At 43.7% G+C, this 25,049-nt stretch overlaps 2 protein-coding genes across 2 annotated transcripts in view; one reads left to right on the top strand and one right to left on the bottom strand.

Annotated features, from left to right (window-relative positions):
- Positions 1 to 6,651, bottom strand: part of KCTD16 (potassium channel tetramerization domain containing 16) — an 80,977-nt gene extending 74,326 nt beyond the window's left edge. Inside the window, exons 1-2 of the mRNA XM_049830008.1 lie at positions 6,429 to 6,651; positions 5,026 to 6,156 (exon numbers count right to left, since the gene is read on the bottom strand). Of these exons, the coding sequence (XP_049685965.1) occupies positions 5,026 to 5,857 (832 nt within the window). The 5' untranslated portion in view covers positions 5,858 to 6,156; positions 6,429 to 6,651. The remainder of the gene's footprint in view (positions 1 to 5,025; positions 6,157 to 6,428) is intronic.
- Positions 6,652 to 15,535: 8,884 nt separating this feature from the next.
- Positions 15,536 to 23,287, top strand: YIPF5 (Yip1 domain family member 5). Its single transcript, XM_049830009.1, has 6 exons — positions 15,536 to 15,649; positions 15,934 to 16,044; positions 17,629 to 17,801; positions 19,100 to 19,245; positions 21,313 to 21,494; positions 22,156 to 23,287. The coding sequence occupies exons 2-6, from the start codon at positions 15,944 to 15,946 to the stop codon at positions 22,316 to 22,318; spliced, it is 765 nt and encodes a 254-aa protein (XP_049685966.1). The 5' UTR covers positions 15,536 to 15,649; positions 15,934 to 15,943; the 3' UTR covers positions 22,319 to 23,287.
- Positions 23,288 to 25,049: the final 1,762 nt, after the last annotated feature.

The following is a 25,049-nucleotide window of genomic DNA, read 5'->3' as shown; positions in this document are numbered from 1 at the left end:
CCAGTACCCAAAAACCATCCTTGCCAGTTCCTGAACATCACTATCCGTACATTGTTAGAATGAACTCTGAGTCCTATATCCAACCAACATTTTTACCAATTTTTACTTCAGTTATCCGTTAAGCTGGAGAGTTTTAGACTGATCTAACAGTCAGATTTGACACTATTGGTTTCTAATAAATGATAGCATTTTTCATCTATGGAATAACTCTTATCAAACCAACAAAATCTACAGGCTTTTCGGTCTGCCATGACAAACTAGGAAACAATCAACCATCACTCAAGTCTGACCAAAAAAGCCCAGAGCGAGGTCCTTCTGACATGAATATGCTAGCAGACTTGGCTGACTACAGCCCTACCGCCTGCAGATGAGCATCCTTCTGAGAGAGAATTTTGTTTGGCAAGACGGACCAGACTCACTGATGATGACAATAATTACCTGGAAACAGAAACATCTCTTGTCAACAGGAGAGGAAGCTTGCATTATTCATTGGATTAGACCTTGTTATCTTTTGGGACATTTTGATCTTCACTGATTTAAAACTAGACAGAACCAACTACTAGAACATAGAACGGTATCAGTTTAAAGAGAGGGGGAATTGGTGATATTCTAGCAAGTGAAAAGCACACCCAGCCTGCATCTTCTTGAAAGAGTAAGGTGAGAAGGCCAAAATGTACAACTGTCCCTAGAGCAAGTAGAGGCAGCACATGTCCTTCAGGAGCAAGAGCCTTGTTAATTAATTTTTGGCTTTCAGAGCTACAGTGCCAGGAGTGTCTCACATCTTTGAACATCTGCAGGTGCTTGAGCTGCTCCGCATGTGCAGATGTGAACTGGCCAGGGCAAGGCAAGGCTTAAGCAAATCAGGCCACTGTCCTGATTTTCTCATGCTTGCTCAGACTTTGAAGCACGGCCTGAGGAAGGGCAGGGACAGCCATCTGTCTAAATCCCCATATTCTTTTCTGCTAGTGAACTTGAAGGAGCATATGTCAACCCCTCTCCACCTGCTTGTTGCAGGAAAACATTTGGGTTAAACTGAAGGCTTGACGTATCTAACGAATTATCCCTCACCATGTCTTGGTGTAGTTGTCAGTACCCACATCTTTTCCCTAGTTCTTTCTCTCCAGATTGTGTGTGAATTTTCTCTCCTTTTCCTCCATCTGTACTTCTTCTATATTTGCTCCTTTTTGCCTAGTAGCTCTCGTCTGCCCCCGCTTTATTGCTCCAGCTGAGCAGAGGGCAACCTGCTTGTTGTGGTGCCAACTGTGCTCCTTGTTGGTGCTACCCACAGCTGTGCTGGGAGCCACGAGAGCAAAAGCAAAGGGTTTGATGTGATATATTAGAGTTAAGATCTCCCCCCCTGTACTGTGAACAGTTCTCAGAGCCTACTGCAGTCTCAGCCACTGACAAGCAGAGAGAGAAGGGATGTGGCATCAGGGTTTTGGGGGCAAGAGCAATATGCAGACAGCAATATTTCTCCCCAGCCCATCCCACTGCCATGTCACTCGGTTCCTAGCTGCTCGGCAGACACACGCATGCAGCCTGCCATGTCGCTGATCTGAAGCTAAAGCCTTCTCCGTTTCCAACCTGTTATTTCGCTCTTCTGGCAATCACAACATCCACGTGCAGGACTGTCACCCTCAGTCCTGGCAATGCTGCAAGATTGGAGCGAGGCAAAAAGAGCTGGTTTGTAAGTTATTGGAGGTGGTGAAAAAGAGCGTGCTGCTGCCGCTGTGAAGTCAGGAATGGGGCCAGGCTACAAAAGGCTGAGCCAGCCCATATGGTTTAACACCCCTCACCCCCACCACAACATTTACCAGATGTTCCAAGTGCACATTTTTGATTCATCCCATCATAAAGGTTGAAAACATTTAAAAATTAAGATCCAAGCACAGGCTATCACCCTCTTCAAAAATGAGAGCGTTTGGAGATGAGGTTTTACTTTAAGAGAGATCATCAAAACAACAGGGGGATGGAACCCACAAAATGGTTCAAGTCAGAAATCCAACCTTAGCCGGTATAAAATGTAAGTAAACGTCTTTGACGTAAGAGAAACTGGATGGAGAGAAAATGCCTGAGCAGAACCTCACCTCCTTTCCTCAACTCATCCTCCACCTGTGAGCAGGAGCCAGGCTGTGACTCCTGCCTACCCACCACGCAGGAACTGCGTTTCAAAGAACCGTTTAATTATGGCTCTAACGTATTAACACAGTCTGTCTCCAAACCTTCCTTTGCATCGGTCTATTTGAAACTGGAGTGGAGCCCAGCTGTGCTCCGAGGATTGCACTGTCATCCCAAGTGCCGGCTTCGCAGCCCATCTTGCCACCCACTCAGCAAAGCAGCTGCAGGTTTGCTGTACTGGACGCTTTCTGCATGCCCTGCATTTCGGGAAAACCTCCTCCACAGAGAACATGAATCTCCCATTAGCCTTAATAGCACCTGAATTTGAACAAGGGGAGAAAATGTCATACAATATTAATGGTGCAATTCTGTTAACAGCACACACTGTACCCATGTGAGTAGGTGTGCAGTTTACACCCTCTTCGGTCCAGCTGATCTACTTTCAAAAGGATTTGCACAGGAAGAATGTTCTTTATCTTCCTGCCAACCACAGGCATTTACCTTCTGAGCAGTATTTGGAGTACACAATGTATTTGGTGTATCAAAAAAAATATTCCTCCCTCTATCCTTCCTCCTTTGGAAATAAGCATCCTTTCCAGCTCTGAAGAGTCCCCCCAACTGTGCATTTCACAGGATCTACTAAGCAGCTCTGCAAAGACCACCTCTGCATCTACCTAACCAGTTGTATTAGACACCTCCCATGTTTAGGCCCGTTAACCTGATCACAACGGCTTGATGAATTAATGCTTATATAGACACAGTTGGCAGCTTCTAATTAAATAATTATGGCTAAGCAGCTGCAGAGAAGTTGTAATGCTCCACTGGAAAGCCAGATGTCAATTTTATTGGTCCTCAAAGTTTCAAATGAAATGAGTTAGTGAAATTTGGGACGGCAGTTCTTTTGCTCCAGATGAATTCTGTAGATACCGTGCCTGCTCTCAGGTCGACTGGCTGTAGCCAGACCCCAAGCACGCGGCCAGAGAACCTCTGCAGCCCACCAGCGGCTCGATCGCAGCAAGCAGCAAACGGCACAGAGCCTAAGAGAACGATTCGGATTGGGATAGAGGAGAGTGGTTTGGCATCACGGTCGCTGCTTTAGCTTTTACCTAGGGAAGGACCCTTTGAAAAACCCATCTCTGAAACCGTATCAGTGTCAAAAATCCACAAAACTGATACGAGCCAAATGCAAAGCCTGTTGAACTGGGTAAGAGTCTTTCCCAGAACTTTCATTGGACTGGGCTTTTCCTGCACTGACGAGAGAAGATTTTGTGGCACCTACTCTAGAGTTTCACTCTCCAAAATTTCTAAGGTCCCTCTCATCTCAGTACCTAACCCTAGCTGTAGTGATGTGGAAGCAATGAGCAATCCTTGACAGTAAAATTTAAGTAATATGAAAATCAGGAGTCTGTGTTTGCTAATTCATGCAAAAGCTACGTTCATCCTCTCTTCAATTAGGAAACCATTGTGCCTATAAGGAACTTAGATTTTTTTCTGATTTTAAATATAAATGCAAACAGAATTTATTCTAATCCATTCCTATAACTACACTAATTCTCCTTGTATAACTTGTACAAGACACTATGATTTCACACAGAAGAAGCCTAATAATAGAAATCATCCATCCCTGTCGGAATATAAGCGGATCCATGACCTTAGAACCATTTTGCTAAGAAATCCAGCTAGAAAACTAATTTTAAGTAAATCTATGCATGTCAAAAATACAGATGGCTTTTCAGGATGCTGACTTAGGCATCATTACATAAGCAGATTAGGGCTGCCTGTTGAGCCCAGACACAAGAGTAGATGGCGCTGAATCTAGTATTACACACAAACTATTCACTTCCCGATACATCTTTCATCTAAAACTTTTGTCAGCTCTCCACGCTACTGAGCCTGCTAACTGTAAGCACCGCACACAGCGCAGCAGGTCTGCCAGCAAAGCATCATCCTGCTCTAAACCCTACTGCCCAAAGCAGCAGCTGGCTAAAGCCCATTTCTACAAATGGACTGGGGAAATGTTCCATCCTTCACCCTTTTGAAATGAAAATGGAGGAAAACAGCCTCACGAACCTCTCAAATTTTTAAGCACAGCAGTTGTGGAATGATTTTCTGATACAGAATTATAGAATCAAAATTACCCTTGTGTTACCATTGGTAACGGTGCCTCTACCTGAATATCAGCTTAGAAAGTTAATGAGCTTGCTAGAGCTATCAGCTAAAATTACCACAACAGTATGTGATCCGATGTGATTGCGGTAAGCAGGGCAGATTCTTCTCATTATGAGGGTAGTTTGTTTTTCATAGGCATGTTGCATAACAAGGCACAGCAACTTGCCTCTCTCTGCTCTGAGCCCTCATTTCAGAGCACATCAGCTGGCTCCGAGCAGACCCCCTGTTGAAAAGCAGCCAGAGGGACAGGATTTTGTTTTCCCTTCCCTGCGTGTAAGTGTGTCAGGTTTGTTGACAGATGGCTTGGCTGACTGTGCTTGACTATTATCAAGCAGCTATTACCTTTGCAAATTGAATCCCATTTGAAGATTTTCTGTAATTAAATCTGCAGTGTGTTTGCAAGGCTTATATCGCATCCCGCACGTACTCGGGAAGCGTGCAAGGCAGTCAGACGGCTGATGTACACAGCCAGAGACATCGGCATCCTCCAGCCACGGGGATGGGCAGCTTTTGGCAGTCTGTGCTGCCACCTAGCCAAGACCAAGCCATTGAGTTCAGCCTTGCTTTACGTTTTGAAAGCTTCAGCTGAACCGTATCCCCCCGGATCTAAAGAAAGCCTTAGTCGGCGGCAGACACGAGGAAATTTGCGCTCTTTGTGCTTTGAGAATTGTACAGGCAACGGAAGAGAGCAGCTTAAAACAGGTAGTTGCAGTGCCCTCAGAAGCGTCTTGTACTTACGGTAGAAGACATATTCAGTGTAGCTGGACCAGACCTTGTCGTCTGTGTACTGGTTGACAAAGGAAGCCGTCACCGAGGAGTTACAGGCCACCATGTGGAATCCACACTCGGACAACATGTCGAAAGCCCTCTCTAGGTGCTTGAACTTGAGATAAAACCTGGAGGTGTACCTTTCTGGAGCCCTGTCTGGGTCTCTGCTTTCATTCAAACTTTCTCCAAAGACCTCTTTGACCAGAGCAATCCTTCCACAAACCAAAATCCTTGGGACCCTCCTGAATTTGGCATCTGCTTGGCTCTCCCTGCCAATAGTGCACGACCCCCGGTACCCGATGGTAATGAATCCCCACTTCCGATCAGGCGGTAAGAGCGATGAGGGTGGGCATATTCTCGTGTCACTGCCTTGGGAGACCTCTTCGTAGTCACTGTGGCAATAATCATCGGGGCTTTGCTTGTTGTCATCAGGAGTCAGGAGTTTGACCAAGTCCGGGAGCTGGAAGTACTCAGCCTCCCTCTTGAGCCTTCCCTTCTCTGGGAAGTGGTCAGGCAGAACCACTTGCTTGTCCCTGAGATAGTCCAGAATATAGCGGAAGAGGAAACCATCTCTGTCGATGAAGAATCTTCCCTTGGAGTCCTTGGCCAGATCGTTGGCTGTCTCTCTCTTTGGGGTGAACATTTTCCACAGCAGGGAGTGAGGGGTGCCAACCAAGGTGGAGTGGCGAGTGAAGTAAACCTGGCCGCCCACGTTTAGCTCCACTACCTCCGGGAAGGAGTGCAGCCCAGTCCCCTGCTCTCGAGAAGGAAGGTAAGTCCTGCAGTTGCCACTTAGAGCCATTGTACTTTAAAACAGCAGCACGAAGCAGCAGGACTATCAATCACACCGAAGTGTAGAATAAGGCTCCCAACATTAAGGAGAAACAGGGGGGGAAAGGGAAGTGAGAAAAGAAAAATAGCCAAACGGTTTGCTTAAAAGAAATCTGAACTGTCCATGAGCGACAGTGTGGCAGAAGTGGCTTATACCCTAAGTCAGAGGGGCTGGAGAGCAATCGCTTCATGAAATGCAATCACATCATTAGATCTTCCAACAAAGCCATCAAAATCAAGGTCAAGCCAAGCCTATGGTCATTCACGGGGCTGTCGAAAGGGAAAACAAAATAAGACACAAATTATTCTTTTAAGCATCACAGAAGCTGCAACAGAGAAAAGCAGATCAGTTTAGAAAGCCGAGCTAGATCTCCTGCTAAATAGGTCTATTTTTTTGCAAGTTCTACGCTTCTTTTTCACAAGTACCAATCAATGGAAGGACTACATACGACTCCACCGTTTAAAAGAAAATACACACTTCATCTTTAAAGAAACACCTAATTTAGACATGCACATGAGGGAACAAGAACAGCCAGCCTTACCTTGGTTACAATTAATGCATAGCTCTTGTAAAGGAAAGCAAATTTCAAGACACTCGGAACACGCATACAGGCACACAGAGTCCAGTTCGTATGAAATCCGATCCCAGCAAGGGACAGCAAAGGCAAAAGAGAAGTGCTCGGAGCAACATCCGCGTAGATCTCAAGAGTTAAACCGAGTCACAGGAAAGTTAACCGTGGCAGGTGACGAGAGAAACCAACACACACAGCGCGGTGGGGGAGAAGGAGGAAAACAAACCCAAAAAAAAGCCGCAACAACCCCCCCGAATGAATCCGGCCGGGCTCCGTGAGGGCGGGCAGGGCAGCGCGGGGGGCGCGCCGTTTCGGCTGGCTCAGATGACTTGCAGAAACCCCGCAGCCTGCGCTAAGGGCTGCCGGGCTCCGGCGGCTCCCGCGGCGGCAGCCAGCCGGGCAGCGCGGCCGGCGGCGCGCCCATGTCCCCGCCGGGACCGGGGCCGGGACCGGGGCCGGGGCCGGGGCCGGGCCGCTGCGGGGCCGCCCCGCTCCGCTCCGCTCCGCCCCGCCGGGCCGGGCCGGGCCGGGCCGTGGGGCCGCTCCCGCGCCCCTGCGCCGCGCTGCGCGGCTCTGCTCAGCGGCGCGGGGAGGGGAGCGCGGAGGGCGATGCCGATTGCATCATCTTAAAGGAGTCGGGCCGGGATGGGCGCCCCGGGCCGGGACCGGACCAGCGGCAGCACCGGGGCCGCTGCCGGGGGGGCTGCGGGAGGGGCCGCAGCCCGCCCGGCTCGGGTCGGGGGGAAAAGTTCCTCCCCGCTCCGCTCCTCGCCGTCCCCCGCCGGCCGGCAGCGCCCGGCCGCTGCCCGCCCGCCCGCCCGCCCAAACGGGGCCTCTCCCGGCTCCCCGCGGACAACGGCGGCGGGCTCAGCCGGCGACGCGGGCGGGCAGGGCGGGAGCGCCCGGCGGGTGGGGGCTGCCGGCACGCACGCCCGTGGCTTTCAGGCAGGACCGCGATTTTATCCCGCTGCTGGCGCTCCTCATCTCCCCAGCGGCGACCCGGCAAGGGCAGGAGCCGGCAGCGAGGCGATCCGCCGAGGGAGGAGGTGGGACCCCCGCACCGACTTTATCTGTCGGGTCGTTAACGGGGCGGGGGGGGGGGGGGGAGAGCGGCTACGCGCCCGCCCCGCGCTGCCCGCGCCCCGTGGCCGCGGCGGCACCGCCACCTCGCGTCCGCGGCGGCGATCGCGCAGGATCGGCCCGGCTGCTCTTCCCGGGTCAAGCGCTGCGGGAGGAGGAGGAGGAGGAGGAGGAGGAGGAGAGCTGCACGGGAGCGGGGCTGCGGGACTGGCGGTGCGGGCTGCTGCTGCTGCTGCTGCTGGGTGTGGGCTCCGGGTCGGTACATCGGACCCCCCCACACACACTCCGGCCCGCTCCGCTCAGCGGGACGTTAAGCAGCTGCCTCACGTTAAATAAGCACGGGGCAAAACACCCGCTGCAATTAAAGCCGTGAAGCTGCTTAAAGAGCTCACCGAATCGCGACCACAAGACGTGGCCCACCAGCGATTTCACGGCTGGTCATGCAGGGGTTACAGGGAAGTCCAGCTTTCTGTCTAGCACACATCAGTTCTAGGCAAAAATAGGTTGGTCAGCATGATCAAGGTACGGTAAAATAAAGCCTTTTACTCAAACGTTAACCAAAACCTGGAGGGGAAGCTTTAAAGTGAAATCCTTGTGTGAGGAAGTCACCACGCGCAGATAGTTTTTGCTGACTGCACTTACGCTGCAGATAGTTCAGCAAGATTCTTCCAAAAACATGGCCATAATTCAAACAAAAACAAAACCAAAAACCACATCATGCTAATGTAAAACGTACAACTTTCAGGGCTAGGGCAGAAAATCATCGATTTCTATACTTAAAGACTTCAAATTCAAACCTGAGAGTTGAACAGTTAATCAAACCCTCGATTTTTACTTTAATCAATTCCTTAATTCTGAAGCAACCGCTGGGCTCCTGAGCCAAGGTTCTGTCTCTGACTTCTAGATCTAATTTCTAATTTTTAAACCAGCAGAATCTGGTACTACTACAGAGAATGCTGATTGTGTCTCAGAAAGAGAAAAGACAAAGCATTGTGCATCTTCCCTTGCAGTTCTGGTAGACTAGCTGAAGAAGTACTCGCCAAGTGCTCCATAACCTTTACAAGGAGGATTTAAAGGTGTGATATGGGAACGTGTTAACTTAGATGTCTTTGTTACTTTTTTAAGAGTCTGGTACAGTCAACGCATACGGGCTTTAACATCTACATGACCAGTCAGATGAAATGATAGCTTCTTTTGGGATTTAAGAACCATAGAATGAATCCTAGAATGGTTTGGGTTAGAAGGGACCTGAAAGTTCATCTAGTTCCACCCCCCCTGCCATGGACAGGGACACCTTCCACCAGACCAGGTTGCTCAAAGCCCCATCCAGCCTTGAACACTTCCAGGGATGGGGCATCCACAGCCTTTCTGGGCAACCTGGTCCAGTGTCTCACCACCCTCGCAGTAAAGAACTTCTTCCTTACATCTAATCTAAATCTACCCTCTTTCAGTTTGAAACCATTACCCCTCGTCCTATCACTACGTGCCCTTGTAAAAAGCCCCTCTCCTGCTTTCTTGTAGGGCCCCGTTAGGTACTCATTAGTGCTGCCCCGGTTCAAAGCAAGGAGCATTGCATCAGCTTTTTCAGATATTTTAGTTATTAATGTTAGTTAATATGCTGTAATAATATTTAAATCAGCTTTCATAAATCCAGTGATGCCATATTGGCAGGGCTTGAAGAATCAATTCACTCTCCCCAGTAAAAACTAATCTTGTTCAAACAAGCACCAAAGCCATTTGTGATCACGCAGCATGGTAAAGATCCAAACCGCCAAGGCAGGGGGATAAAGACCACCTGGGCAGAATTTTTCAGGGGCGAGTGGAGACAACATAGTAAGTCTGATGTGCCAGCGCTTAGGGAATGGCGTGGTGACATGGGAGTCTTATAAAAAATTGTGATTCCTGACAAGCTTCTGTGAAGCATTCTGACATGGATACCATGTGATTAGTGAATACAGAGATATTCAAGCTCTAAGTCTTTTTGAAAAATTATAATCAGAATTGCCCTTTGAAAAGAACAAAAACCTCAGAATTTTAATCAAAACAGCTTTAGAAATGCATCTGCACTTTTCAAATAATAAATGAAAGAAACTCAACACCTGCTTTTATTTCTTTACACAGGATGTTCCAATCATTTTACTGGAACACAATATAATTTCCTTTGATGAAATGACTTCAGTAGTAAAAGCATCACATAATGCTTCCCAGCTAAATACAAACCATTGGCCAAATCCATCAAAATGCAGCCTGAGAAGAGCGAAACTTGAAAATCTGGGCCAAACACACTGGTGACCTAAATGTAAAATATGTGTCAGGACTATGCGAAGGTCTCACCTATTCAGCTGCAGAACCAACGCAGCTCATTTGAAGAGCAGCTACAGTTCTGACAGAAAAGAAAAGCAGCATCTGTCAAAGGGGGGAGGATGAAGCATGTTCCACTTTTAACAGATGCCCACATAACCTTCAATACAGCTAGGGGAAAATTTAGCCTGAGCTTAAAGTGTATGTTCCAAAAGTCACGGCAGAGCTATGCTTAAACCCGATATACTAATGATGTGACATCATTCACAGGTTTGAGGTCACTCCTTATGACAAAGTGCTACATTAGCATTTATGCCTTCAGGAAATCATGGGACAACTGACTTCATCAAATCCTGTGGGTGCTAAAAAAAGGTGTCTTAAAAGAAGCAGCAATGAGCGTTAGAAAGAAAGGGTAGTATTCTGCTAGGTCTGTAGTAGCAGTGGTATGTATATATATCACCGTACATCTTGCAGTGTGAATACACAAGCTATAAATACGAATCAAATTGCCCACGCATAATGAGAAATGTTGAAGCTGTTTATCAGCATTTAGCAACACCGTGCAAAACTTCAAGGCACTCAGAGAAATAGCAATTGAAAGTAGCAGAAATTGAAGGAGTAATTCTGGGAAGAAAAAAAATATCTAAGTTGGATTTTGGACAGAAGATTTCAGCTAAAAAGCCACATGGGAACTTTCATCACTCTGGGTGATTTCTACACACAATAGTTAAAAAAGAAAGAAAGAAAAACAGTACTTCCAGTTCTAGGCTTACGCTTTGATTCAGAAATGACTTCAAGGTGCCACCTAAGGATCCTTCAGCCACATGGCCTGTAACATTCAGCACTCCTCTGCAGTCTCATATCTTAATGCTGGCCAATGCAACATTTCGCCAGGGCAAAACTCCATCAAGCCAGAGAGAAGAGTGCAGTTTCTGAGAAGGGTGGCATGGCAAAGAGAAAAAGAAGTGTCTGGCCCCAGCAGGTGTGTGGGGCCCGATCCTGGGTTATTGTCAGAGCAGTGTAAAGGGACAGTGGTTTCACTGAGAAGCAGACACCATGTCCTATAGGCAGATGCTAGTGCTTCCAGACAAGATTTCCAATCCAATCTCAATCCATAGCAAAGAACAGTAACAGAGCCCTGGTAGGAATAAATTCCAGGCTCTTGCAGAGTTACAGACTTTTAACCCAGACACTTTTCTAAAAGGGGTATATCATTCTGAGAGTGGTCTTCACATCGCTCAGGTAGCTCTAGAAACTGAGTTCCCAAGAAGTGAGCCAGGCAAGAAAAAGTATGATACTGAGCTAAAATAACACATGATCCACTAATCCAGCAGTGTGAATTACATACAGTGAAAATCTCATCTGCTGAAATCCAGCAGTAGGTGTGAATAAGAAGCCCTACCAAATCTTGCACTTTGAAGAATAAGCATAAAGAAACAGTAAATGGCAGAATCTCCCTAAGAAAAGGATCTGCTAGCAAGAGAGCGCAAGTGCCATAAAGTAGGGTTTATTAACAAGTACACAGCAAAGCATTATACAGATCTGCCCTTGATCTTTTATTCATAACTCAAGTACATAATGTATTTTCATCAAAAAAAGGCAAAGGGGAAGAATAGCTTTCACAGCTGCTCAGCACGTGCGCATGGGCATGGTGCAAGGCAGACAATTCAAATAGAAGACATGCGACAACATTTTTCTATCATGTAACATACAGAGTGTGGGCACAGCTTCTGCAAATAAAACTGCATGCTCCTTCTGTCAAACACTAAATCCAGAGCAAATGCTTTGCACAAGGGTCTAGGTTTTCAAAAACTGACAGTAAAGGGGAATCATATTCCACCGATTTAGTTAACAATTGTTGTATATCAGATAACATTTTGACCAGGAGTTGATATATCCAATGCTGATAAATCCTTTAGAATTTCATGGACACTGTTCAACAAAGCAATCCACTATACAGACAATCCTGTCTCTGACGCTTCAATAGACCCAGCACGTATAGGCGGACAGAGACCTCGTGTGCACTCACATCAGCAGCTGAGGATTAAACTCAAACAAAAATTGTTGTTTTCAGTCACCCGTCTGTAAGGGACTTCCTTTCTCTCTTAGAAGTTCTGCGATAGCAAAGCCTACTTCAGCAGACTCCTTCCTCTCCTCCTTTTCCCCTTCCTCCCACACTTCCAAAGTTCTTTGAATAATACTTTTATTCTCAGCGTGGTTCAAATTATCCTGTTATTAACACTGGTGTAATTATAGTGTATTTTTTAATGTTACAGCTAAACCAAAGTTTGATCCTCACTGGGTAGCATTATTATGGTATCAGGACTGTGTAATCCATGTACTAATTTTATGATTATCTTTACTCTTCCCATCATGGAGCCATTTCAAGGCCTCCTGCAAAGCCAGATCCCCTGTCCAGATGACCACAGGTGCAGCTGGAGCTGGTCCCTCAAGAAAGGGACGGTTTTTGCCAGGGGGTGTTTGGTGCCTTACTTGGTTGTACCTCTGGGCATGGTGAGCTGGGCTGTTCACATAATGCCCTTTCCAAGTCATGCAGGAAGGATGCAGTTGTGTAGCTGCAGTGTCTTGCCTTCCCTTGAACCCATTAGCCTGTATCAGACTACACACTGCTACAGATGAGTGTGAACTTGTCCTGCAACACTGAAGCAGATGATACCCTAAAGCAGTGTTGAGATGCCTAGTGCAGAGAGAACTAATTAATGAAAGCTCAACCTAAGCCATCAGTAAATTCTAATAATCTAAGCAAATCCAAGCAGATTTCTAGCCAAAGAGCATTTCACCAGCAGATCACAATTACACAGCCCACTGCCTGGGATTTGGGTCTCATTTTACTGTCTAGTGAACCGCAACCAAGTCACACAGTTCAGCGAAGTGGCACTAAGTCATCAACATTAGATGTAGCCTGCACACTCTACAGGTCTTCCATGAAAGCAGGGATCTTCTTAGCCTTCAGACACAAATTTACCTAAAGTATAAATTTGCAAGAAGCAGCTTATGCCACAGTTACTGATCTCTGTATTATCCATGGCTGTATTTCCCCCACCGTTATTTCATTCAGTTCTACAAACATACATATTTTCTGGGAGGCTGTTCTTAGGAGATACCATGTACAGTGAACCACAAGATAAGTTTTGCAGGAGAGGCTTGTAACAGGACTATAATTTAAATACAATAATCTCACTAGAAGAAGATTACATACATGAGAGTGTGTTAAAAAATAACTGGAATTGTGTCCTGAGCCAAAATGAATTAAAAAAAAAAGAAAATGTATACATATTTCAAAACAGGAACTCACACTTGCATGTGTGCCCAAGTGGCAAGCGTTCGGTTCCAGCATGCAGATAAGAAGTTAGGCTACATCAAGCATGGGATTGTAACTGTTTATGCATGCACAGTTAACGTATTTCTAAACCTCATTACCATGTACCTATTCAGCAACAACAATAAAGCGGCAATCAATCACGATTCATTTCATTCTGAAATTTCAGCTGAACTACCTCAGCTGGGGTTTTCCCTGACTCTGTCCATTACAAAGCCCACCTGAGTCAGCAATGCATGCTCACTTCTTCTGGTGCTCAGCGCCAGGACTTTAGGTAGCTAATAAAAACAAATCCTAGTTAATAGTCTGAGTACAGCCTTTTCCCCTGGCCCTACATGAAAAAAAGGGAGCAAAATAATGACATTAGAAGGATACATGGAGTGACTGACAAGGGACTGCAAAGGAATGGAGCTTCTACACATGAGAATGTCCTCACAGTCTCAGTCACTTTTTTTCTCAATTCCACAGTATACCCGGCTCCTGCAGCTTATTTGTGAGGGACAGGATAACAGCTGGTCTTTGGTAAAGACACGAAGATTCATGGCTCTAGCAAATTTTTTGTCTGGCCTCAGGAAAATATTAATTTTATTTAATGGGGACATGTGAAAGGGTATGAAGGTCTAACATTAAATGGCAGCAATTATTTACTTTTCACACAGCAGCACCATCACCTACTCCATTTCCTTCAGTACCTGCAGTTTCACATAAACTCTCCCATCCATGCAGTGAACAGAGCACACCCTGTTCCCTTTAGGAGATCTAGACAGATCACGGGGCAAGATGCTAAACTTGCAGGCAAAACCACTTCATGTAACTAAGCTGTGGCCTTGAGAAAAAAAAAAAAACAAACCACACCTTAAGTGAACATTATGCAAAATAATATCTCTAGGGCCGAAGTCTACTCTCTTACTTTCACTGATGTCAACAAGAATTCGTCTGCATCATGCAAAGAGCATTTTATTCCTACTCTGTTCCATGTTTATACAAGGATTCACAATACCATTTTTTTTTTCATGAATAATAGAAAAAAAAATCCTGGAAAGAAAGAGATTTTTGACAATCAAAAAGTTGCTTAGTAATACATTCCTCCGTGACCTCAAATGCATTAACACTAAACTCTCACTGAAAACCTTCTGATGTTTCCTGCGTACGTAAACTGCCGTCAAACCAAAATTTTGCATCCAGTTGAAAGCAGATGATGGTGCTGAGCCTAAACTAAGTAAACAAACACAGGGAACCTGGCAGATGCTGTAAGCCCGATAGTCTTTGTGCTTTACTTCAGGAAGTTACGTTAAAAGTGAGTATGCTGCTCGCTAGGGATGTAGCGCGGCACATCACGATGCCCTCAATAATCTGGTTCCACGAAGATGCCATGGCATGGGAGGGAGGTGTGGGGGTGAGCCAGCCCGAGCCTGGGCAACGAGACTGCAGCTTGGGCCCCAGCTGCAGCCCTGCTGCTGGAGCAGGCATCGCTTCTGGGCTCCTGCTCTCCTTGTGCCGGTCAAATCCTGCCTCGCTCCCCCTGCAGCTCTTCCAGACTGATTGAGGACTAATTGCAAACGCGGGAGTGACAGAGACTGGAGGAACATGTGACCGTTACCATTGCTAGAGCCCTGTCTTTGTCCGTTTCTGTGACTCCTGAAGAAAAGGTCAGCTTTTCTGTGATTTTTGTTACGGCATCGCATCTCCTCTTCATGACCACAGCAAGATTTGCTGACTGGGCTTCTCTAGACAGGGTAATGTTGATGGAAGGATTCACAACCGCTATTCACTTTTTTACATGTCATTGGTGGCTGCACCAGGAGAGGACATTAAAACAAATAACAATCAGCGGTTACACGGTGCATTACAGCTTCACCTCAGGATAAATCAGTGTAGCTCTTCCTGTGTCACAGCTGGGGTACCTGACTCTCAGCCGAACACAGTGAAAGGAGGTACTGACTACTTATGCTTTAATGCCCAGTGAAATACGGACAGCAGTTTATTCCTCGCTTGTATTTAAAAGCCAATGTTTTGCTTTTCTTCAGATTTTAGGCAAAACTATGTGAGACACAAGTCCTGAAGCTTCAAAGCCTCGGCTGTAACAGGAAGGCTGAACAGCGCAGGGGAAAAGCGCCAGCTCCCGGAGCTGTGCGATCGCCGGGCCGCCCGCGGCCCTGAAGGGGCTGACCGAGGCCACCAAGCCCCGCCAGCGCCGGCAGCAGCGCGGTGCGACCATCGGCTCCCGGCCGCGGCCGCCATCCCGCTCCGCTCCGCCGCCATCTTGCCTCCGCCCCGCGCCCCGTCTCCTTGGCAACGCGGGGGCGCCACGCACCGGGGGCGGGGCCGGGGACTGCGCATGCCCAGTGGAGGCGCTCCGCCCAGCGCGCCGTGCGCGGCCCCGCTGGCCCCGGAAGTGCTCGCGCCGCTGGGTTGACACGTCGCAGGGGCCGCGGTGGCGGGTGTGGGGCCGGGCCCGGAGGGGCTGCAGGTGGGTCTGTCCGTCCCTCTGTCTGTCTGGGCCCGCGTCTCCCGCTCCCGGCTTCCCGGCGAGGAGGAGAGGGGCTGGGGCGGCAGGCGAGGCCCTGGGGCAGCGCACGGCGCGGCTGCGGTCGGCCTGAGGGAGAGGGCGGCGGGCAGGGGAACTCCCGAAAGGGCTTCGGTGCTTTCGGGAGCTCACGGCGGCCCTGAGGGAGGGAGAGAGGGAGGGAGGCAGGCTGGGAGGCTCACCGGCCAGGTTTGGAGACCCGAGCAAAGCTGGCTGTTCTCTTACAGATAACTGGCGATGTCTGGGTTTGACAGCTTCAACACAGACTTCTTCCAGACGAGTTACAGTATTGATGACCAGACGCAGGCCTATGACTACAGCGGGAGACCGTACAGCAAGTAACTTGCGCGTGCCTTTCGAACTTGTGTAACGTGTGTCTTGTGTCGAGCCATTAAGTCATGCTTCTTTAGCGACCAAGCCCGAGTTAAGATACTTTTGGGATAGTCTGTTTATTCAGAAAAGGATCGGCATTTCAGCCAGCTACTGTCGCCTGTAATTGAATTCCTGTTGCTCTGTGTTATGAAGGGCATAACTTACATTCCATAAACGGAGATGTAAAGCAGTTGTATGTTGAATACTCTCCTTTCTACGTTGTAAGGCAAAGATTAGGAAATTGAAAGAGAGATTATATGAGTAGTCCTAATTATATGAACAGTCTTCACGTCTTTGGGAAAAGAAATACCGTTGTTCTGTAAGTCCATCTCTAGGTACTCACTCAGGGAGAAAAAAATTAGTTATGGTGTCAACATAAATGAGCCTGCGATGTCAGTGGTGATTCCTAGGCTTTAGTAGGAAGGCATGGTGGATGTTTCTAGGTCAGGGGAGCTCTTAGGAGTCCTGTGTGAATATCCAGTCTCAGGCTGAGGGTTTTGGTCAGTTACGCGACCTGTGAAATCCCTGCGATAGATGGAGCAGGTCGATGCCTGTTTGCGTCCTGAAAAGGATTACTGTGCTCTGATGAGGCTGAACTCTGCTAACACAAGGAAGGAAAGGAGAAGGAATTCTGGGGTTTAATTCTTTATATTAGTATTTTTAAATATTTTGGAGACATTTACCAAAATCTCTGTAGTCAGACCTGGAAATGGTTAGTGGCAAGAACAGCTCAGGAGTTTGTTTAGGAACAGGAGATAGCTTTGATTAGTTTTGTGGGTTTTTTTTAAAAATTAGCAATGTATATTTTTATATATATAAAATCTATAATAGAAGGAATTCCAAAGACAGTATAAATTGAATTGTTAGTAAATAATTGAGAATATGTGAAATAGAAAATGGAAAATCACCCCCTTTTTTTCTTCCCACTGCATCATATCCTGTAGGTAGATGTCCTAATCTGTTTAGTATCCATATCGTAACTCCTTCTTATATGTCATAATGCTATTTGATACACATGGTGCCTAAGTGAAGGGGAGAACAAGTTCATTATTTAAAATATGGTGGGGACCAAAAGTGGTAGTATGAGCAACTTCATTTTCTAATAGTGAGTTTGCAAATAAGCATTCTAAATAGCAAGTTAATGCTGGCATCAAATGAGATGTCAGTGGTAATTACTGGACAATATTTAAATAAGTTTCGCATGTAAAATTTTCCTACTCTTTTACAGGTCTACAGCCTGTAGTAGTAATTCAGTCAACGGATAACACTCACTTCTCCAGGCCTCTGACTTAAAAAGCAATACTAGCACATATAGCAAGAATTATCTCGTAGCTTAACAGTATTGTTTATAAGGGTTTGAATTGATGGATGTGGCTATATGTCTAAAAGGCCTGGATCTGAGCAGGAGATCATCTACGGTGACTTTTTAAAAAAGAAGAAATAAGGATTGTTTGCTGTGACTTATTTAATGAAAATAAGTGTTGCTTTTGCAGGGAGGTGCTTAAAGTAAAATCCTGTATCTGTCCATAACGCAATGTCATTCTTTGTAGGCAGTATGGAGGCTATGAATACTCTCAGCAAAGTGGATTTGTCCCTCCCGACATGATGCAGCAGCAGCAGCCTTACACAGGGCAGATTTACCAGCCAACACAGACATATGCTCCAACTTCAGCACAGTCTTTTTATGGAAGTAATTTTGAGGATGAGCCTCCTCTATTAGAAGGTATAACTTATACTTTATGGCCAAAATCCAAAACTCCTCCCAATTTGGGGATCAGTTGAGTAACGGGGTGTGTATTCCCTACTTCTGAAAGTGCACAGTTGATTTGAAATTCTTATTAATTTTTTTTTATTTGTCTGTATTTTGGTATATTAGATACATGTTCTTCTGTGAACTTCTGCAGTTTTAGAATTGTGCTTTATTACTTCATACCAGCTGTTCTGTGGAAGACATAATTAAATAAAGGGATAACCTGACTTCATACAGCTCTCATGACAAAACACTTACTGTTTCTGTTGTTGCAAATAAAAACTTGCGCACCTTTTGTAAAATAGATCGATGCAGTTAGTTTCAGTTGATTCTTTGGTTAGAACTGAAATCTTTCAATGCTGAAGAGGAATGCTAAACACTGCAGAAATTCCTATGTAGAATATAGCCTGTGCAGAATGCCAGAACGGATGTGTAGTTAGTCTCTGGTTTGATAGTTTCAGTTTCCAGCTTATATCCATCATTGGTCAGTACAAAACAACTAAAGACACCCTTACTGCTACTGTTTAGAGAGATAGGTATTCATGATGCCTATCACCTATACCTATTCATGATACCTTCCACCCTGCTGTGCTTTTTTTGCATTCTTAAAGAAAAACTATTTTGTTTATATAGATGTATCCCAGGGCCTGAGCTGGGCAAATAGTAACTGCATCCATAGCTAGGTTTTCATGCACAACTGTGGTCAAACTATATGGATGGAGACTTGAAATCATATCTAACTGGAGGGTGCTGTGAAACTCCCTTGCCGTGAGACACTGAGTGTTAAAAGGGGTGGGTGGGTTTTTTAGTGGGCTCAATGGCTGGTTTATGAAAGAGAAATCCACTGAGGGTAATTGGACACAGACAGACTACTTTGAATTAGAAATCCTTGAGCCACCAGTCATTGGAAGCTTGGGGAGTCTGCATGTTCTATGCTTATACTCTTTCATACGTATCTGCTTTTGGCTGCTTACAGGGACAGGGTACTGGGCTAAATGAACTTTTGGGCTGACCCAGAACACTGTACTTATGCTCTTATCTGGTCCTTTAGAAAACACCTTTTCCGAGCATTTGAGACCTGGGATCTGTGGAGGCAGCACACTTAGCAGCTTGAGGAAAGATGGAATAACTCAATTCTCTGGATCTGCATAGGATGTTATCTGGAGATTTAAAAGTGGAGAGGCAGGGAAAACTAAAAGTGAAGTAAATGGGTGTGACAGGAAGGGAAAATATGAAATAAATATGCATAATTCTTTTCATGTAATTTGTAGAATTGGGGATCAATTTTGACCACATCTGGCAGAAGACGCTAACAGTGCTCCACCCATTAAAAGTAGCAGATGGCAGCATCATGAATGAGACTGATTTGGCTGGACCAATGGTCTTCTGTCTAGCTTTTGGAGCCACATTATTACTGGTAAGATACTGATTGCAAAATGTTACTGTTTGTGCATTAATATTCTTGGAAACACTGGGGGGAAAAGCCAAGCTACCTATAGGTTTATTGCAAGTGAATTCTTGGCATGGAGGCAAAAAAAGGCACATCCAGACCAAGAATTTGTAGCTGTATGGAAAGACGAGCTTGGGCTCCTCTTGTAGCATGGAAGAGGAGCTGGGGCTTCACACATCACTGATTGAAGTTAATGGTTTCACTATGACTTCAGTGGAGTTTGAATCTAAGTCTTCGTGCTTGGTTTTTACATGGCAATTATTTCAATGTAATTGATATTTTTTTTCATACTTTGTTTTTGAGGAATATGGCTCTCTTTTTGTGACAGGAACGGGTGTGACCCATGTTCTCAGATTTTTACCTGTTTGGGATTTTTTTTATAGATTGAGATATTTTACTTTCAGAATCATACCTTGGATTTTTGCAGCATCTCTGTTATCTTCCATCTTACCAGGAATCAGAACAATGGACACATTAAATATTTGAATATTTATTTCATTTCTTCATTTAGGAGTTTCTTTTATTTTTTAACTCTTATTGTGTTTAATACTTGTCTATTTCTCTGATTTGTTTCATTGTATTTCTTTGTTCCATACTCTTTATTCATTGTTCTTTACTGATATTCAAGTGGCAAGGAGATTCACAATTCATGTGTAAAAAGTGATTTCATAAGTACTGATGTATTAGGCATGGCTTTCACTATCAAGAGTCAGTCTGGTAAAACACTTCTAAAACAAACCTGTTCTCAAATTGTTTATACTTCTTCATATGTCAGCAGCTGTTGAAGCCTGGTGGTTTATTTAGTTGAGCTTAACTGAAATAAGATTTTGCTTTAATGACTCCAAACCCCAATTACGAAATGACAGAGTAGCAGCAAACAGCCTTCTTTGTCACTGAAAGCGTCAATATTTTTAATCATTTTTTTTTCCTCTTTTTTTGCTTCAGGCACTGCATTTAATTTTTGCCTAAAATTTCCCATTGCTATGACACTTAGAACAGTGTTTTGGTACCAAGGGCACTTTAAGCCTACTTTAATAAGTAACCTTTATGGAAACTAGGCCAGTAGAATTAATGAACATGTTTATAATAGATATATTTGAATGTTCTTTTCCTGAGAAATTAACACTTTTTCCTATGTGCTTTTTATTTTTTTTTTTAAATACCTTGAGTGTAGTGAGAGAAAACAAGCTTAGCCTAGCAAAAAGATTAAAGCAGATATGATTGCTTTCTATAGCGTTTGAGGAAGAAGAGCTGGATTATAAATAAACTTAGTTTGGAAGTTGTTGGTGAGAGACAGACCTCGAAGCTACACGCCATCGTAGCTTCAGTAACTGCACAGTCCTGTGTTCCTGAAGTGATGAGCACCATGCATTTGTGCACATTTTGGTAGATGTTATAAAGGAAGCGTCGATGGAAAAACAGATGATGACATAGGATACATACGTTTTGAAATAATGCATGCATGCTTTCTGCATACTTGTTAGTAAACAAAGTTCTGATTTTGACTTTTTAAAATTTATGCAAGTTAATTCTGCTGTTCATGTACAGTGCTTTACAGCTCAGCTTCAACTGTTTCTGGGAATTTTTTATAATTTACGTTGTGCTATAACTTTATGGAGTCTCACAAATTAAAGGACTTTAGATCTGGATTTGTCAAGAAGTTCCTGAATAACAGTTTTTTGGTCTTTATACACCAGTTCTTTAAAGATTATTATTGCAAGTAATCAATTGGCATGAGAAGTTAGTTGATTAAACCCTGAAGAATTCATAGGCTTTTGCAGCCCAGATCAAAGAATAACAATTCAATCAAAATCTGTTCATCAAGATAGGTAAAGTTAGGATAAATGTGCCTCTTGGGTGCCTGGAATATATGTGTGTCTTGGAATTCAGGTTGTGGGAAAATACTTCCTGTTGAATTTGAATATAAGAATTAGGGGTGGAGGACAATGGAGAGAAAGCTTTCCTTTTCCCTTTGTTTGTGGGAGGCATTACTTGTTCTGGTAACTAATGTGGATTACTCTGCTTGACTTTCAGGCTGGTAAAATTCAGTTTGGTTATGTCTATGGAATAAGTGCAATCGGATGTTTAGGGATGTTTTGTCTCCTGAACTTAATGAGCATGACGGGTGTCTCGTTTGGCTGCGTTGCCAGTGTCCTTGGATACTGTCTTCTTCCTATGATCCTACTTTCCACTTTTGCAATTGTATTTTCGTTGCAGTAAGTACCTAAACTTTATAATTTGGTAAAAGATTCCTCTCCTATGAGATGGTGAAGGAAGTTATTAAAAGGAATTTTCATATTCAGTGATGAAGCTGCATACAATTTGAATATGACAGGAATTTGTACTAAGTGTAAAAACATAAATATCAACAGTCTTCAGGTGTTTATTTGATAAAAGCTAGGTGAATACTCGTTTTATCTTTAAGTCAATTAACAGCTTTTAAATACATAGGCTGAAATAACAATATCAAGTTTGGTTTCAGTCAGCTTTGAATTTGACAAATCTTAGTACCTGTAAAGTCTAAAAGTAATTATAATTTAAGATGCATATTTGAATTTGACAAACAGAAGATCAGTGTGATTACTCATAGCTATATGAAATTAGGGACTAGAAGGAAGGAACTTGCTACAGTTAATTTTACTCACTGCTTTTACATTTCATATGCACAAAGTTAATTTTTGGGTTTTTTTATGCTGTCATAATTGAATAACATCATTCTGAAGTCTTTACTGGAACTATTTCATTTAAAAAGTCAAAGATAAAAGCTGGAATTCATCTTAGAGTCTGTAAAAGGTGTTAGGAGTCCAGTCATGACTCCTATAAGCATATATTCTTACAAGTCTTACATGATTTCTCTTTTTATTTCTGTCTTTGCAGGGGAATGATGGGGATTATTCTCACAGCTGGGATTATTGGCTGGTGCAGCTTTTCTGCTTCCAAAATCTTTATTTCTGCCTTAGCAATGGAAGGACAACAACTTCTAGTAGCATACCCTTGTGCTTTATTGTATGGAGTCTTTGCTCTCATTTCTGTGTTTTGAATAGACTGTCCAAACTGTTGGACTCCAGTGGGCCAAAATGAAAACATCAACTTGGAACACTTAGTTGGACCAGAAGCAGCTGCAAACAACTGTATAGTGTTGCTATCGCAAAACCTAGACCTGTTTTGAATCATCTGGAACAATGAAAACAAATGTCTTGTGTTGACTTTTTTAGGACTTTGAATACTGTTTTCAATTGACCTGAGGTGTCTATAGCTTTAATAAGTGTTCACGCTTATCAAGTTAATGTAATTTCTTTCCCATTCCTATATCTTTAGAAAAGTAACTTTTGGTTGTTTGAGGGTTGTGTTTTTTGTTTGTTTGGGGGGTGGGTGGGTGGGTTTTTGTTTGTTTTTGTGTTTGGGTTTTCTTGGGTTTTGTTTTGTTTTGTTTTTTAGGGGAGTGAGGGAGGGAGAAGGGTTGCAGTTATAAATTGATAGATTTTTATCCGAAAACGTTAACAGAACTGCAGATGCCGTAGATTTGGGGTACTCTTTGAATAAATCTGCAGTAATATGGAACCTATTTGCTGTCCCCTCTTACCAAAAGCAAAATGCACAAATGAACACAAGCAATTAGAAAACTTTCTGTATTTTAACAAACATACTCTTAAGCTCTTTGGTCTCATTTATTTGTTCATTTGATGTGATAGTATTTCAGGATTTAAGATACTTAAATTATGAATTAGAAAACAGATGCTTAAAAGTTAAAGGGATCTGTAATTCTGTCACACTTGAAATATGAATACATTTGGATGTCTAAGTAGCTATATGTGAACTTGGATTTCTGAAAATTACTTCAACTAGAGTTTCTTTTCCTAATGGTGCACATACTAGTAGATGAAGAGTAATCTCTTTTGCAGTACTTCCAAGAAAAACAGCATTTTGAAAATGTTATGCTTGTCAGTATTGTAGTTACTGTAAAATAATTTAAGGCATATTGATTAAATTTTCCTTAAATTTTGAAAAAGGTGTTTGATTTTTCTAATTTTTCTTTTTTAATGGAGTTCAATTACTAAAATACTAGAAACTTCAATATTGAAGCAAAATCATATTTAAAATTGTATTCAGTTAGTAGATTTGATACTTGCTTCAGTCACAGATACTCTTACATGAGAAGCATAATCTAGTTTGTGATGTAAGACTTCTTGTGACTAACAAGTGTGAGAAGTGGGAAAGCAAAAGTGGTTGTTCTTCATGTAAGCACTTGCTAATTCTTAAGCAAGAAGAGGATACAGACATATTTTAACTCATACTGGGGAGGGGAGGTTACTTACGTAGGTAGTAACTCCCTGCCCATGCCCTGGAAATGAAAAAGCTCTAACAAAGTGGTAGATTATAACAGTTTAATCCAAGGGATTTCATTTTGTTGAATTTACCACAGGTGTTAGTCTGATGTTCATCTGTCCTGTCCATGGAGTGATCTATTTGTAGACTTCAGGAGTTGAATCACTGGTCAGACGTGTTACATTAACACCTTCTGGTAAGACTCAATGTGCGAATGCATCTTCAGAAAGCTTTCATCTTACTGATACATGAATGAATCATTTCAAAGGCTCAGCACGCATTTTTGTTCACTCTTCCCTTAGTTCTGCACATTCTCCTAAAAATACTTTCCTAGTGCCACGAGAAGTTACTGACAAGGTCATTCTTTGTTGGCCAGAGCCAGCTTTTGCTTGTGTCACTGGGAGTTGCGGGAAGTGTCATATGAGTGTAAAGCCATTAGGAACCAAACACTGATACACAAAACCATTCTGACTTGTGTTCTATACTGTTACAATGAATATTAAAACACATATGCATAAGAAACTTCAGTTTCCTTCCAGAAGCCAATTCAAGAGCGTAGATAATTTTCTACTTTATGTTATTACAAATTATACTAAGTAAAAGTGGTGGGTCAATTTTATTTAACAAAATGTTTTACTTTGCACTTTGGAGTTCTGATTTCTTTGGATTAGTAGACCACATGTGCCCTGGTGCACGAAGTTCTTACTCCTTTTAATGAAGAACATTACCTGCTGATAGAGCATGATGTCCTGTATTTGTAAAAATAAATTACAGTGATTACCTTTACTAATGACGCCTAATTAAATACAGAATTGTTCTAGTAAGTATAAAAGCTCACATACTTTCTTGAGCACATCAGGTTCTAATACTCAAATATTGTATTTTTGTGAAGTGGGCTAATTAAGCTTACCTTGCATATATGAATGTGGTTCATTTCTTAAAGCTTGCGGTGATTCTGTAGATAGCTTTCAGGGTGATTACTTATGTGTTAAACTGTTAGAAATAACCTTTTCTCTCACCACAGCATGAGCAAACTAAATGCAGATGAAAAACATTAAAATTAGCTTGTCTCAGTCTAGCACTGGCAATACAACTGCTGAGTTTGGAAAGACCATATGAAAAGATTTATTTTTATATATATATATATGTTCACAGCATCCTTGCTCTGGCAGTAGAGGATACTACATGCTCTACTCGAGCAGTGAGGTTTGACCAGTGAGTTTCAGGAGCATATTGTGTTCTTCAGCTCACACAGTGGAGAATTGATCGGTGAATTTCTAACTGGTCTCTTGGGGCAGGAGAGAAGCGGATGGGAGTAGAGGGTCAAACACTTCAATTCATAGAGGACTTTATAAAAACAGAATGTTATGTCTAGACTGGTAGTCTTAAATATCCCAAATTTCTGGTACATTAATTAATGTGATTCCACTCACTGTGTTTATTGC

Source organism: Accipiter gentilis, chromosome 26, assembly GCF_929443795.1.
Source record: "Accipiter gentilis chromosome 26, bAccGen1.1, whole genome shotgun sequence".
Classification (NCBI taxonomy): domain Eukaryota; kingdom Metazoa; phylum Chordata; class Aves; order Accipitriformes; family Accipitridae; genus Astur; species Astur gentilis.
Note: the sequence above shows the minus strand (reverse complement) of the source record. Positions and strands in the feature narration are given on the sequence as shown.

Bases quoted from the DNA above. Each gene is read 5' to 3' on its own strand.
- YIPF5 (XM_049830009.1), top strand. From the start codon at position 15,944: ATGTCTGGGTTTGACAGCTTCAACACAGACTTCTTCCAGACGAGTTAC. The intron at 17,802-19,099 runs GTATAACTTATA...TGTAATTTGTAG, and splicing joins TGAGCCTCCTCTATTAGAAG to AATTGGGGATCAATTTTGAC. The intron at 21,495-22,155 runs GTAAGTACCTAA...CTGTCTTTGCAG, and splicing joins GCAATTGTATTTTCGTTGCA to GGGAATGATGGGGATTATTC.